This window comes from Xyrauchen texanus, chromosome 46, assembly GCF_025860055.1.
Source record: "Xyrauchen texanus isolate HMW12.3.18 chromosome 46, RBS_HiC_50CHRs, whole genome shotgun sequence".
Classification (NCBI taxonomy): Eukaryota; Metazoa; Chordata; class Actinopteri; order Cypriniformes; family Catostomidae; genus Xyrauchen; species Xyrauchen texanus.
Window position 1 is genome coordinate 5205880 of NC_068321.1, and position 14954 is coordinate 5220833.

Below are 14954 nucleotides of genomic sequence, written 5' to 3' on the forward strand. Positions count from 1 at the left end.
CAATTTTTATATTTTATTAACAAATTAAATAATGTTTTTTGAGGTACAAACATGCATGATAGACTGTGGCAGCGGGGCCGTGGTCAAGCGCCCGTCCGGGAGAGAGAAGCGGTAAGGGCGCTCACACCTGGGCCAAATTATGACTAACACCTGTCTCTAATTGCAGTAGAGTGAGGAGAGCGGTGAAAAAGCCAGCGGCCGCAGAGCAGGGGGAGTCGACCAGAACAAGCCAACCCACTGCGCTTGTGTTATTGTGTGTTGATTTGCTTATAATTATTTGTGAGACAGACATTAAAAACCTTACCTTGTTTTCCTGGAACCTTCGTTTCCTGTCCTCCTTCCCGTGAGGGTTCTACATAGACACATATCCTTCATCTGTCAGAGTGTTTTGTTTGACAGTTCTTCTATGTATCATTGCAGTTTTAGAGATTTGGGGATTTCGTAAGTGGGACAAAAACATTTTCACATATGCTCAATTAGTATTGTTTTTTGTTTGTTTCTTTGTTTTGCTTCAATACAAAACAATCTAATTTAAAAACTGTATTTTGTGTTTACTCAATACTCAGATTGCCTTTGTTTTATGTCAATTTTGGTTTTTGAGTATCTGAAATAATTTAGAAAGAGATATACACAAAAATAGAAGAAATGCAGATGGGGGCAAATAGTTTTTCACAGCAACGTATGTGTTGACAGTAATTACATGAAACTCCTCTGAGGACGGTGAACATCTGCTGATGGAGCTGCTCTATTCTGAGAGGAACAGAATCACTCATCCTGATGATGCAAATATGAGTTGAACTGTTTGACACTTTATTCTGTGAAATGAGACAGTTCAGTTTGACTAATGGAGAGATGAGGTTTGTTCATATTCATCAGTTTTCAGCAGTCATACTGACATTATGAATGATTGAATGAACTGTTCAGTCTGTGATAAGACACAGTGAATGATTCATTCTGATGTGTGTTCTTCAGTATCTGTTAATCACAGCTCTTCACTGATGAACACTGACTGATGTTTCTCAGCATAATCAACAACTTTCATCAGATGTTTTTATGAGTGCAAAAGTCTCTAAATGATAAACTCGCTGTCTAAAGCTGTCTGTGAAAACTCAAGAGTAAAGATGTTTTGTTTGTTTCTGCACACTCCTTCACATTCTATAATTAGTATCTGTATAATTACATTTTTAATTTACACTTATTATTTTAAGTGAATTAATTAATGAATAAGTGTAAGAATGAATGAATGAATTAATTAATTAATGAAAAACAAAAAAATCTTTTAAGTGTCTGGATTCATTGCTATACTGAGTTGTACGAGCAGCTGCAGAATCTGTCAGTTGTATCAGTGCAGTCACTGTGCAGTCTGACTGACGGAGGTTTTTGTACGACTCTTTATCACTGTGTGAACACATAACTATTGTGATAACTCTGACAGTAATAATCTCCTGAATCTTCAGTCTGGACTCCACTGATGCTCAGAGTGAAATCAGTTCTTGATCCGCTGCCACTGAATCTAGATGGGATATTTGGCTGTCTTCGGCTTGCGGATTCAATAAGTAGTTTAGGAGCTTCTCCAGATTTCTGTTGGTACCAGGCCATACAAGTATATGAACCAGAACAGCCATTGCTCACTACTGTGTTAGTTTTGCAACTTATAGTGACCGATTCACCAATCTGAACCATCTTTACAGAGGGAGTCTGAGTCACAGTCACCTGTCCACTAAAACCTGTTTAAAATATAGCAAAAGTTAGAAAAAGTATAACATTCACATTTTTACCACTTAGTTTAAATAGTTTAAAACTGTTCATTCAAACTAAAGTATACCTTGAAGACACATAAACAAAGTCCAGATGAAGATGATGCTGAAGGTCATTGTTGTTGTTTGTGTTGTGTGATGATGAAGATTGTGTTCTGTTCTGCTGTCAGTCATGAAGTGTTAAACTCACAGCACTATAAACACTCCCAGATCACGGAAGCATGTGCTGACAATGCAAAGAAGTGATTGAAAATAAAGCTCTTGTAGTTTGAACATCTGGAGACACACGTTTTTTTTGTTGGTTTTGTTTTTCTTAATCGTGGTAGCAGGTGTGTGAAAAACATATAGCAGGGCGTGTCTTTCCAACTAGATGCACGTTGACCAATCAACTCGCCCGAGGAGACACACACAAACAAGACCACAAAGCAAGGATAAGAATAGTTTTAAAGATTCATAAAAATTTTTCTAATAACGGTGTACACACCACAACTGATTGCTGCCCTTTGCAGTTGTTTGCCAGTCCTGCTATCAGAGTTTAACACCTCAAACATGTTCCCTCTGTCATACTGGAGCAGCGACAACACCAGCACCTGCCGTTATAAAGGCTTCAAGCTCTCGGCCGACAGACTTCTGTTGCACATCAGAAGACTTACAAGTTATGTTCATTCTGGAATGAAGGACGTGTAGTCACTCAAGCAGGGGGATCTGACTTAGGCTTGGCTATCATCACTCAGAATATGATTTAATGGCTCAATTTTTAATTCTGTCTAGAACTCTGTGGACACTGAGTTTGGTTCTATCAACACCTAAATAAGCTAATAGACCCTTTTCACACTTCTGCGTTCGTGAAGCGGAAGTCGTCATAGTTGGGTAAATGCAACTATGGCCGCTGCCGATGTGTATGTATTTTCACAGTCCTTAAATGCTTGCATTTACGTTTGGAGACGTAGACTGCATCGTCCATCAACAGTTAAATCTAAACTCAACAAAGGTTACAAGTTGTTTTTCGAGGGTTATCTGCATAAATACGAAGGTCATTTGTCAAAAAAAAATATTATTGAGATGTCGTGCGTTAAATCAGCAGGCACATATTTCTGTATTAAAAGAATGATCTACAAATCTGTCGCCATAAATTGCAAAAAAGAGGGCAAGGTAACAAAATCGAAAAATATGTTTTCAACAACTAATCTCTCTCCAAACGTCTCGGTTACTGTCGTAACCTCCTGAGGCAATGCGGAGGGCATGGCCGGGTGGTGATTCTACACACCCGGTCCCTTATCAGGCTAATCAAGCCTCCGAGAGGGATAAAGGCCGACTGCGGAAGATGGTGCAGGAGAGAGAGATCGTTTACGGGCATGTCCGTCATGTGTGTGTTTGTGTCTTTTGTATAAGTTTCTCATTAAACTATTATTTCTATTGTCAAGCCGGTTCTCGCCTCCTCCTTGCCCATCTATATCCCTTTACACCTCTGTTCCCTGATGGAGGGAACGAGACGTTGTGTCAATTAAGTGACTCTAGGGGCCGATCTTGAGAGCCCAACACACCTTCAGATTTTTGAGAAAAGGCCAATGAGAAGTAGGCGAACTGGAGAGCTGAATTTGCATGCCGGTCCCCGACATGTGGATATAAAGGAGGAAGGCAGATGAATTAATTCAGGTTTTGCACTGAGGAGCCGAGACAACATTTACATTTACATTTATTCATTTGGCAGACGCTAGACAAGGTCCTGGCCATAACAGCGGTCAAGTTCTGTCCGTTGCAGGAGTGACACATCGTCTCGTTCCCTCCATCAGGGAACGGAGGTTACGACAGTAACCGAAACGTTCCCCTTATGTCACTCACTCGACGTTGTGTTGATGAAGTGACACTAGGGGTCCACACACGAAACGCCACAGGACTGAACTGGTCAGATGAACTGCCGATGCAGGTGTAGGCAAGCTACTAAAAGCATAGGGACACAAGCACTCGGGCTGCATGGAGCCTTCCCAGATGCCCCAACACATTGTGTGCTTCCCGATAACCCAGAGAGGGGGGAAGGAGACGTAGACAAGATGGGAGCAGGCCGCACAAGCCGCGGACTTTTCTCTCTAAGTTTTCTCCACAGAAAAGTATATTTCAGCTGGGGCCAGAAATGCTCATAAATGCACCGGGGAAGGAATTCTTTCCTGTTCCTATTCTTTCAGCGGGAAAAGATCCTGCGGAGGCCACACCCTGCCCTAGAAAGGAGGGGAGGGTACAGAGTGGCAGATACACCACGCGGGCCAAGTGGCCAGACATGGGAAGAGGCACGGAACGTTCTGCCAAGGGAGACGCGGGTCTACCCTGGGATGGTTGAGACAGGCCGTGGAAGGTATATCACAGGAGGTTAACAGGGAAACCGAAAACCTGTTGAGCATTTACCCCGGCTACAGGGCATGTAGCACAAGTACCGGGCTTGACCATGAATTCCTCCATAGAATACGTGAGTTGGAAAGCTAGGAGGAAGAACATCCAGGGTTCACCAGTCATGAACACGCATGGGAGAGAGAACGCATGGCTTCACCTTCTTGGAGGGGAAAGGCGCAATGTACAAGTGGTACACCCGGCCAACTGTCTGTGCAAAGAAACGTACCTGTTTGCACCTGAAAGAACACGAGACGAGACCGGCTCAACCCGGAGGTTATAAAACCTTGCAAAGGTGTTGGGTGTTGCCCAGCCCGCTGCCCTACAAATGTCTGCTAGGGAGGTGCCATTGGCCAGTGCCCATAAGGATGCCACAATCCTTGCGGAGTGTGCTCGAACCCGTAAAGGGGCGGGCACTGACTGGACCTGGTAGGCCAATGCTATGGCATTCAAGATCCAATTGGCAAGCCTCTGTTTGGAGACAGCATTCCCTTTCTGCTGTCCGCCAAAGCAGACAAAGAGCTGCTCAGAGCCTCTAAAACTCTGCTTGCGATCCAAATAGGTGCGCAAAACGTGCACCGAACACAGCAACAACAGGGCTGGGTCTTCCTCGTCCGGGGGCAGCACTTGTAAGCTCACCACTTGAACCCTGAAGGGGGTCCTGGGAACCTTGGGCACGTAGTCCAGGCACTCTTTGCTGACAGAGAACGCTCTACTTCAGGGAGTAGAGTTGCCTTGTAGAAGGGGCTCTGGCCTGAGTGATCGTGTTAACCACAAAAGGCGGCAGACCGGTCAGGTACCAGACAAGGAGGTTCCAGAAGTCTGGGGGCATGGGTGCCAGAGGGTGCCCTGTCCCTGAAAAAAGAAGGTCCTTCCTCAGGGGAATTTGCCAGGGAGTGTGAGCCAGGTCTGAGTGGGCCAGTACGGAGCCACAAGGGTGACCTGCTCCTCATCATCCCGGACCTTGCACAGCACCTGTGCAAGTAGGCTCACTGGGAGGAACGCATATTTGCGCAGCCATCTGGGCCAGCTGTGTGCCAGCGTGTCGGTGCAGATGGGAGCTCCTGTCAAGGTATACCAGAGCGGGCAGTGGGAGGACTCTTGGGAGGCAAATAGGTCTACCTGTGCCTTGCTGAATCGACTCCAAATCAGCCAGACCACCTTAGGGTGGAGTCTCCACTCTCCTCTGAGCCGTGACAGAGAATCTGCTGTGATTTTGAGGTCGTCTGACATGTGAGTGGCACGCAGTAACTTGAGCCACTGCTGACTCCAATGGAGGAGGCGGTGGGCGAGTTGTGACATGAGACGGGAGCCATCCGGACCAACACGTGCTTTCCCTGGATCAATGGCCGAAATGGCAATCAGTACCACCAGCAACTTGAGGCAGTTGATGTGCCAACGCACATGGGATCCTGTCCAGGAGCCGGCAGCTGCGTGCCCGTTGTACACAGCACCCCAGTCAGTCTTGGAAGCGTCCGTTGTAACCACGACTCGACAGGAACGCAAAGTCGGTCCAAGGGCTGAAGAGGCGGCGAGCCACAGGCGTTAAGGCCACGTGGTGCGTGCAATATTTTCCCAGTTGATCCAAAGCCCTAATCAGCTGAGGTGCCTGAGCACCAGGTCCCTGTGTGCACACAGTAACTATCGAGAGTGTGCTAGAATTAGCCAGTCCTCGAGGTGGTTAATTACGCCCACTTCCCTTAGCGGGGCAAGTGCGGCCTCCGCGACATTCATGAAGATGTGGGGAGACAGGGACAAAGCTGAAGGGGAGGACCTTGTACTGGTATGCCTGACCGTCGAACGCATACCTTAGATAGGGTCGGTGTTGAGGCAGGATCGAGACATGGAAGTACTCGTCCTTCAGGTCTACCGCCGTGAACCAATCTTGATGCCGGATGCATGACAGAATGTGCTTATTGGACAGCATCTTAAATGGGAGTCTGTGCAATGCCCGGTTCAGAACTCACAGGTCCAGGATTGGGCGCAACCATTCTTGGGAACAATGAAGAAGGGGCTGTTAAAGCCGCTCTTCACCTCGGTTGGAGGGACAGGCTCTATCACGCCCTTCTGGAGAAGGATGGTCATCTCCACAAGCAGGATGTTGGTGTTCTCGCTCTTCACCAGCGTGACAGTTTGGTCAGCGATCACCACGTGCCCAAGCTCCGGGCGAGGGGCACTAATGGGAGGATCGTATCTGACATTACTGGGGGTAATCTGGCCTCGAGGCGGGGGGCAGCAAGGAGAGCCGCATCGGTGGGGACCTCAAAGCACTTACCTTGCTCCGTGTGTCCGGCGTCAGGCAGGTTGGCGACCGAGGAGGAAGGCCTCTCGGGTCATCCTCGAGACTCGTCACTGGTGGCCAGCCCGAGCTGTACTCGCCCGGCATTCGGTGGCCGTGGGGATGGCGACCGGCAACGTCGTGGGTCTAAACTGAGGAGAGAGGAGACTGCTGTACAGAAAAGAAGGGAACAAAAGATTCACCTCCTGGCCCTCCGCCGATAGAGGGAGTGGTCTGCATACCATCTCCCGGGTTTGTGCAGTTGGCTTTCTCCTCAGGTGGCCTGTCTCAGGGCCGCTTGGAAGCCCTTTTAGGGGTCTTTGCGGCCGGCCGAGAGGCGGGGGGTATTGCTCTCCTGAGGGTGGCTCTACACCATGGACGAGTGGTAGGCTTGAACTGGAGCGGAGCCGGTTGAGTTACCGCAGGGGAGTGTGCTCGAAGGACAGACGGGGTACGCACTCTTGAACCGCGCCTCTGTCTGCTGCTTCACTGCCGAGAACTGCTGGGTGAAGTCCTTGACGGTGTTGCCGGCCTGGGAGATGGGGCGATTAGGAAACGTGCTCCGGCGGAGACATTATGCCGGGGAACGGAAGCCAGCAAGCGTGCCACATGATGGACGGTCCGCGGGGAATTTCCCGGCAGAGCCGTTCCCTGTGAAGCCCGTAAAACATCTCGAGCGTCCACCATATCGGCGCCGTACCTGTAGGTAGCGGGGCCGGGAAGGGGGACAGATGAGGAGGCGCTCCCTCGGAAGAAGGAGAGCCGCGCTCGGAGATTGGCCATGGTCATGCTCTCGCATTGAGGGCATGAACCATCCACGAACGCTTCCTCGACGTGACATTGCCCGAAGGCGGAGAGGTAACGACCACATCCAGGCATTGCACAGAGGTGGAATGACATTCTTAAAAAGACGTGTCTTTAAAAAGACGTTCAACGCCACTTGTGCACACTCTTTTAGAGAAATAAAGCTCTTTCAGTAGCGCTGTTGAAGCGCCCAGGGGTGTAATCTACAGCGGAGTGCAGATGACGAAAGACCGCTGTAAAGTGCCGTAGATCCAACAGCAAACTTGCTCTGAAGGAGAGAGGGTGGTGAGAAGCAGATGACTTAGCAAACTGTATTGCAACCATTCGGCTCCGGAGAAAAAATCTGAATGAATTCATCTGCCCTCCTCCTTTATACCCGTATGTTGGCGCGCCAATTCGCCTACTTCTCATTGGACTTTTCTCAAAGATCTGAAGGTGTGTTGGGCTCTCAAGATCGACCCCTAGTGTAACTTCATCGACACAACGTCGAGTGCCACAAGCAATTTACTAAAGCATATTTAAAAACTGTATGTAGTGGTATAAACACTACAGGAATTTATAAATGTGTGAGCTTAGAATAGATGCATGTAAATAGTTACACTGATTGTGTTTGTTTGCATACTGTATTTCTCTGAATGCATATGTGATATGGAATAATAAATAATGATAAATTATTATGATTTATAATGTATTGCTCATGTTTACTACTGAAAATTATGTTGAAATTATGTTAAGTTGAAATTGTCGACCTAAAAAAGTTAACAAACATATAATGAAAATTAAATACATAAAGTATATAATAAAATGCTGTTTGGTTTTTTCTGTTTCTGAAAGTGTTGTGTTTGTGTCCTGCAACTGGTCCCACAGTGAAGCCATCAGTGTCTCTGCTGTCATCCTCTTCTCTGCAGATCTCTGGACACTAAATGGCTCTGCTCTGCCTGCTCAGCTCTTACTCTCCATAAGGGACGCAGGTGAGCTGGACAGTGGATGGGTCAGACGTCACTTAGGGTGTTCTGAGCAGTGCAGAGAGAGAGCAGGATGGCCGATACGGTCGTAGTAGTATCTTGACCCTCAGCACAGCACGCTGGAAAAAGGGAGAGGTGTTCGTATGAAGAGTAACACATGATGATGCTCTTCATGAGATCTTGTTCCACAAGAGTTGTTGTGAAGAGCTCTGAGTGCAGATGTTTCTCTCTCCTGAAGATGAGTCGTATCTGAGTGTGTCAGACAGCATTCACATGAGTCGAGTGATTTACAACTGAATACTGAAAGAGAGCTCTAGTGTCACTCACTGTGAGATCAATCAATGTTCTGTGTTTACTGCAACATTCAATAAAGCTTCTCAACAAGTTACATTTGTGTCTAACACTCAATGTTTCATACAACTAACAGATGAAGGTGCATGTAGTTTTAGTTTAGAGATGGTTTCAATAGTTTGAATAGTTCTGAAAGGTGCATTTATCAGTAAATGTAAAATAAAGTTGTTGTGGTTTGAACATCTGGAGACAGAGCTGCTCTATTCTGAGAGGAACAGAATCACTTCATCCTGTCAATACAAATATGATTTTCACTCCACACTCCCAGTGACACTGTTTGATTGGTTCAATGATCTGGACTGGAACACACAAGTTTCACTTCTTCTGAATGCTGTGATCAGTCAGTTGTGAAGATATTTGAGAATCGGTTTTATGAATTTCTGGGTGAGTTTTTTTTAAGAGTTTTAACCATGAAACTGTCAGGGAACTTTCCAAGAAAGTGAAATAACACAATGAAGTCTTTGAATTCTTTTCACCAACATAAGAAAATTTATTCTGCAGAAGAAAATTCTCAGATTCAAGATAAGTCTTCAAACAAACATCTTATCACACATGTGTTTATACCACTTCAAACAAGATCTTCACACATCCAACTAAGTCTCTGATTGGTTACTTTTTAATGCATAAACACATATTGTGTCACTATGGCCGGTTGAACTTGACCCTGTGACCTACTGATATAGTATTGCCTTTTCTAACCTAAGTGTTTATGTCAAGAACTGAAAGAAAAACTCTCTTGCTCCAGTTTTTGAGTGTTAATGAATGTTAAGATGACTAAGCCTAGAAAAAAAAATGAAAGAACACTGATAGAAGAAACCAAGAAACCAGGGCAAAGGTTACACATGACAGTTATACAAAGAAATTAATAAACAAATGTGATTATATACAAAACAGCATTGTTTACATGTGTATCGACATTTAAACTGCATTTAATGAGAAGAATGCACGACTTAGGGAAATGTACACATCACATTTTAACGATAAGACAAACCGGCTTATGAATTTTACATTTATTATCAGTATTCCCTACAGATTTAAAGTCTGTCCAGATCATGCTATCATAAGACAATAAACACTAGCAACATGTCAACAAGCTCAGTAAAATGAACAGTGTTCTTACTTTAGCTGATGTGTCTCTTTATTGCTTCCCTTCAAGAAATGTCTTCCACAACATCACTAAAGTTCATTTCTCTCACCAGTTTTTTTTATAGTAACTACTGAAAGAAAGTTGCTTTGTTTTTGTTTTTTTGTACTTTTTTTTTTAAATAGATCCAGTTTTGTTTTTTCCAGTTCATTTTGTTGGCCTATTCTCAAAGATCTGAAGGTGAATCGGCTCTCAAGAGCGACCCCTACTGTCACTTCATCGACACAATGTCTCGTTCCATCCATCAGGGAATGGAGGTTAAGACAGTAACCTAGACGTTTCTGCAGCTCTCCAGGTCTCCCTGCTGGACGGAGGTCCTGAGAAAATGTCCGGTAGAACCGTGTGTTAATCCGCCCCTGTCTGTCAATCAACAGTTGCGTTAGAACAAGAGTTTAAACTTTGTCGGTTATGAGCTTCTTTAAAATTGAATAAATGTTCAATCGGAAAATTAAAAAAGCGGATACATACATGTTACACTTTTAAGAATGAAGCGCCGTCCACTCTTGGTACAACACATTTATTTCTGTAAGAAATATGAAAAATACAGGTGAGATCAGGAGCGCTCTCTGTAGCATGTACACTTGAACTCTCTAATCACGTACTGAATACAATTTCAACTATATCAGCGTCAGCTACTGATGCCCAGTCTAGTGTAAAGCTTAGGGTGCCCCCTACTGACGAAACTGAGTTTAGTGAGGAAAAACTTCACTCATTCCTTGCAATCAAGTAATATAGACAACTTGTTTCCAGACTTTAGCTGTTATCCAGATCAAAGGAGGGGGGCAATCTTTATATGTATATTTTAAACACTGGGGCTACATACACAGTCAGAAGAGCTTCACGGATCTTCGTCAATGTGTCTGTCTGATATCAACACTGATACACTAAAATACCAGATAATTCTGCTTGACATGTTTCATTTGTGCTTAGATTAAATTTCTGGGAGAAACAGCGCACCATTTTTTTTTTTTTGCGCTTTGTCTTTTCTAACTTTGTTGCACTTTATTATCAGGCAGTAACACACTGACAGTTGAATGATGTGTGTCATCTTGAAACAGAGACCCTCCCCTCCAAATCTAAACACAAGTGCTCACAGGAGACGTAGTTAAGTGTAAACAGCGATGTGTCTGACCTGAACACATGTGATCGAATCACCCAAGATCATAATGCCAGGTGGAAACGGGGTCTTGTTTTAGGAATTTTGTCCCCACCAGTCCTGTTCTTAACCCTCCTATCATACTTTCTCTAACACAACATCATGTTTTTAGATAAATCACAATCTCATCATACCAACAGTTGAATTATACAAAGCTGGTGCAACAGGACATAGTTATTATGACTGAATCAATCATTACTGTAAATGATCTTGTCCTCTTTCCACACACACACACACACACACACACACACACACACACACACACACACACACACACACACACACACACACACACACACACACATGTTGTGTTTCCATGTTTTATGGGGACTTTCCATAGACATAATGGTTTTTATACTGTACAAACTTTATATTCTATCCCCTAAACCTAACCCTACCCCTAAACCTAACCCTCACAGAAAACTTTCTGCATTTTTACATTTTCAAAAAACATAATTTAGTATGATTTATAAGCTGTTTTCCTCATGGGGACCGACAAAATGTCCCCACAAGGTCAAAGATTTCGGGTTTTACTATCCTTATGGGGACATTTGGTCCCCACAAAGTGATAAATACACGCTCACACACACACACACACACACACACACACACACACACACACACACACACACACACACACACACGTTCATCTTTGCATTCTCATTTGAAGTTGAGGAGAAGTTGTGTTTATGTGAATATAATTGCTGCATTATGGAACAGTCACATGTCGAATGAGAAAATGTTCATTACATCTTTATGATGCTGGTGAGAGCTGATAAATCTTTATACTGTATGTCTCTCTTTATATATGAAAGAGGGGAAATCATTAAAAGCACAAGATCAAAAACTTAGAATCTGCCATTCTGACAATGACTGTTTCAACAATAAGATCAAGGAAGAAAAACTTTGACCATAAAGAAACAACCATAAAGTTCATGTCAAGAGAGCAGAAGTGATTAAATACAGAAACTAGTCTCTGTTGTTCAGTCTGACGGAAAAACACCAGAATCACATTAAAACAATTACTAATGATATTAATATACTGAAGGAAGATTTATGTTCTTCATAAGATCAAAATGTTTCATTTGTGTTTGTCCACTGATCAGTGTTGTGTGTGATTGTGTTTGTGCACTGATCAGTGTTGTGTGTGATTGTGTTTGTGCACTGATCAATGTTGTGTGTGATTGTGTTTGTCCACTGATCAGTGTTGTGTGTGATTGTGTTTGTCCACTGATCAGTGTTGTGTGTGATTGTGTTTGTCCACTGATCAGTGTTGTGTGTGATTGTGTTTGTGCACTGATCAGTGTTGTGTGTGATTGTGTTTGTGCACTGATCAGTGTTGTGTGTGATTGTGTTTGTGCACTGATCAGTGTTGTGTGTGATTGTGTTTGTGCACTGATCAGTGTTGTGTGTGATTGTGTTTGTGCACTGATCATTGTTGTGTGTGATTGTGTTTGTGCACTGATCAGTGTTGTGTGTGATTGTGTTTGTGCACTGATCAGTGTTGTGTGTGATTGTGTTTGTGCACTGATCAGTGTTGTGTGTGATTGTGTTTGTCCACTGATCAGTGTTGTGTGTGATTGTGTTTGTCCACTGATCAGTGTTGTGTGTGATTGTGTTTGTCCACTGATCAGTGTTGTGTGTGATTGTGTTTGTGCACTGATCAGTGTTGTGTGTGATTGTGTTTGTGCACTGATCAGTGTTGTGTGTGATTGTGTTTGTGCACTGATCAGTGTTGTGTGTGATTGTGTTTGTGCACTGATCAGTGTTGTGTGTGATTGTGTTTGTGCACTGATCAGTGTTGTGTGTGATTGTGTTTGTGCACTGATCAGTGTTGTGTGTGATTGTGTTTGTGCACTGATCAGTGTTGTGTGTGATTGTGTTTGTGCACTGATCAGTGTTGTGTGTGATTGTGTTTGTGCACTGATCAGTGTTGTGTGTGATTGTGTTTGTGCACTGATCAGTGTTGTGTGTGATTGTGTTTGTGCACTGATCAGTGTTGTGTGTGATTGTGTTTGTGCACTGATCAGTGTTGTGTGTGATTGTGTTTGTGCACTGATCAGTGTTGTGTGTGATTGTGTTTGTGCACTGATCAGTGTTGTGTGTGATTGTGTTTGTGCACTGATCAGTGTTGTGTGTGATTGTGTTTGTGCACTGATCAGTGTTGTGTGTGATTGTGTTTGTCCACTGATCAGTGTTGTGTGTGATTGTGTTTGTGCACTGATCAGTGTTGTGTGTGATTGTGTTTGTGCACTGATCAGTGTTGTGTGTGATTGTGTTTGTCCACTGATCAGTGTTGTGTGTGATTGTGTTTGTGCACTGATCAGTGTGTGTGATTGTGTTTGTCACTGATCGTGTTGTATGTGTTGTGCACTGATCAGTGTTGTGTGTGATTGTGTTTGTCCACTGATCAATGTTGTGTGTGATTGTGTTTGTGCACTGATCAGTGTTGTGTGTGATTGTGTTTGTGCACTGATCAGTGTTGTGTGTGATTGTGTTTGTGCACTGATCAGTGTTGTGTGTGATTGTGTTTGTGCACTGATCAGTGTTGTGTGTGATTGTGTTTGTGCACTGATCAGTGTTGTGTGTGATTGTGTTTGTGCACTGATCAGTGTTGTGTGTGATTGTGTTTGTGCACTGATCAGTGTTGTGTGTGATTGTGTTTGTGCACTGATCAGTGTTGTGTGTGATTGTGTTTGTGCACTGATCAGTGTTGTGTGTGATTGTGTTTGTGCACTGATCAGTGTTGTGTGTGATTGTGTTTGTGCACTGATCAGTGTTGTGTGTGATTGTGTTTGTGCACTGATCAGTGTTGTGTGTGATTGTGTTTGTGCACTGATCAGTGTTGTGTGTGATTGTGTTTGTGCACTGATCAGTGTTGTGTGTGATTGTGTTTGTGCACTGATCAGTGTTGTGTGTGATTGTGTTTGTGCACTGATCAGTGTTGTGTGTGACTGTGTTTGTGCACTGATCAGTGTTGTGTGTGATTGTGTTTGTCCACTGATCAGTGTTGTGTGTGATTGTGTTTGTGCACTGATCAGTGTTGTGTGTGATTGTGTTTGTGCACTGATCAGTGTTGTGTGTGATTGTGTTTGTGCACTGATCAGTGTTGTGTGTGATTGTGTTTGTGCACTGATCAGTGTTGTGTGTGATTGTGTTGTACGAGCAGCTGCAGAATCTGTCAGTTGTATCAGTGCAGTCACTGTGCAGTCTGACTGACGGAGGTTTTTGTACGACTCTTTATCACTGTGTGAACACACGTTTACTGTTGATGTTGTGATAACTCTGACAGTAATAATCTCCTGAATCTTCAGTCTGGACTCCACTGATGCTCAGAGTGAAATCAGTTCCATAGTTTGATCCACTGCCACTGAATCTAGATGGAGTTCCAGACTGAAGAGTTTTTATGTCATAAATGAGGAGTTTAGGAGCTTCTCCAGGTTTCTGCAGATACCAAGAAACACAGTCACTACAGCCAGAAATCAGCTGTCTGGTTTTACAGCTGATTTGAACAGTTTCTCCTTGTTTTACTGATTTTATTGCTGGATCCTGAGTCACTGTCACTTGTCCAAATATATCTGAAAAAAGAGATTAAAGTTGTTTAGTGTCTCTTAAGAAAATGTTTTATTTGATGTGTCATGCACACAGTATGAGAGAAACATTTTATGCCATTATTTAGTTTGTACTGTAAAAATCAAGACACATATTTACTCTGAATGCAGAGAGTCAGTGTGCAGATGAAGATGATGCTGAAGGTCATTGTTGTTGTTTGTGTTGTGTGATGATGAAGATTGTGTTCTGTTCTGCTGTCAGTCATGAAGTGTTAAACTCACAGCACTATAAACACTCTCAGATCACTGAAGCATGTGCTGACAATGCAAAGCATCTCTCTTTATTTAAATCATTTACCTGAAGACAACAGTTCACTCTCAAAGACATTTCTATTACCAATATAAAATCAACATTTTCTAACAACTTACTCGTGTCATAATGTTCTATTGTTGCTTTAGTGTTTAGTATTAAAGCTGAAAAGTCTTTAGACAAAATCACACATCTTATATTTATCTAGTCATTTTATATTTTTAGGATCATTAAATACTTTCATTCAGTCATTCAA

At 43.5% G+C, this 14954-nt stretch overlaps 3 gene segments (V, D, J or C); 1 reads left to right on the forward strand and 2 right to left on the reverse strand.

Moving 5' to 3' along the window:
• LOC127638324 (immunoglobulin kappa constant-like) overlaps positions 1-14954 on the forward strand; it is a 59954-nt gene that overhangs the window by 1412 nt on the left and 43588 nt on the right.
• On the reverse strand, positions 1396-1965 carry LOC127638009 (immunoglobulin kappa variable 3-15-like). The segment is given in 2 exon segments: positions 1396-1727; positions 1826-1965. Coding segments are annotated over 2 exon segments (438 nt in total).
• LOC127638323 (immunoglobulin kappa variable 3-15-like) lies at positions 14081-14638 on the reverse strand. The segment is given in 2 exon segments: positions 14081-14415; positions 14549-14638. Coding segments are annotated over 2 exon segments (384 nt in total).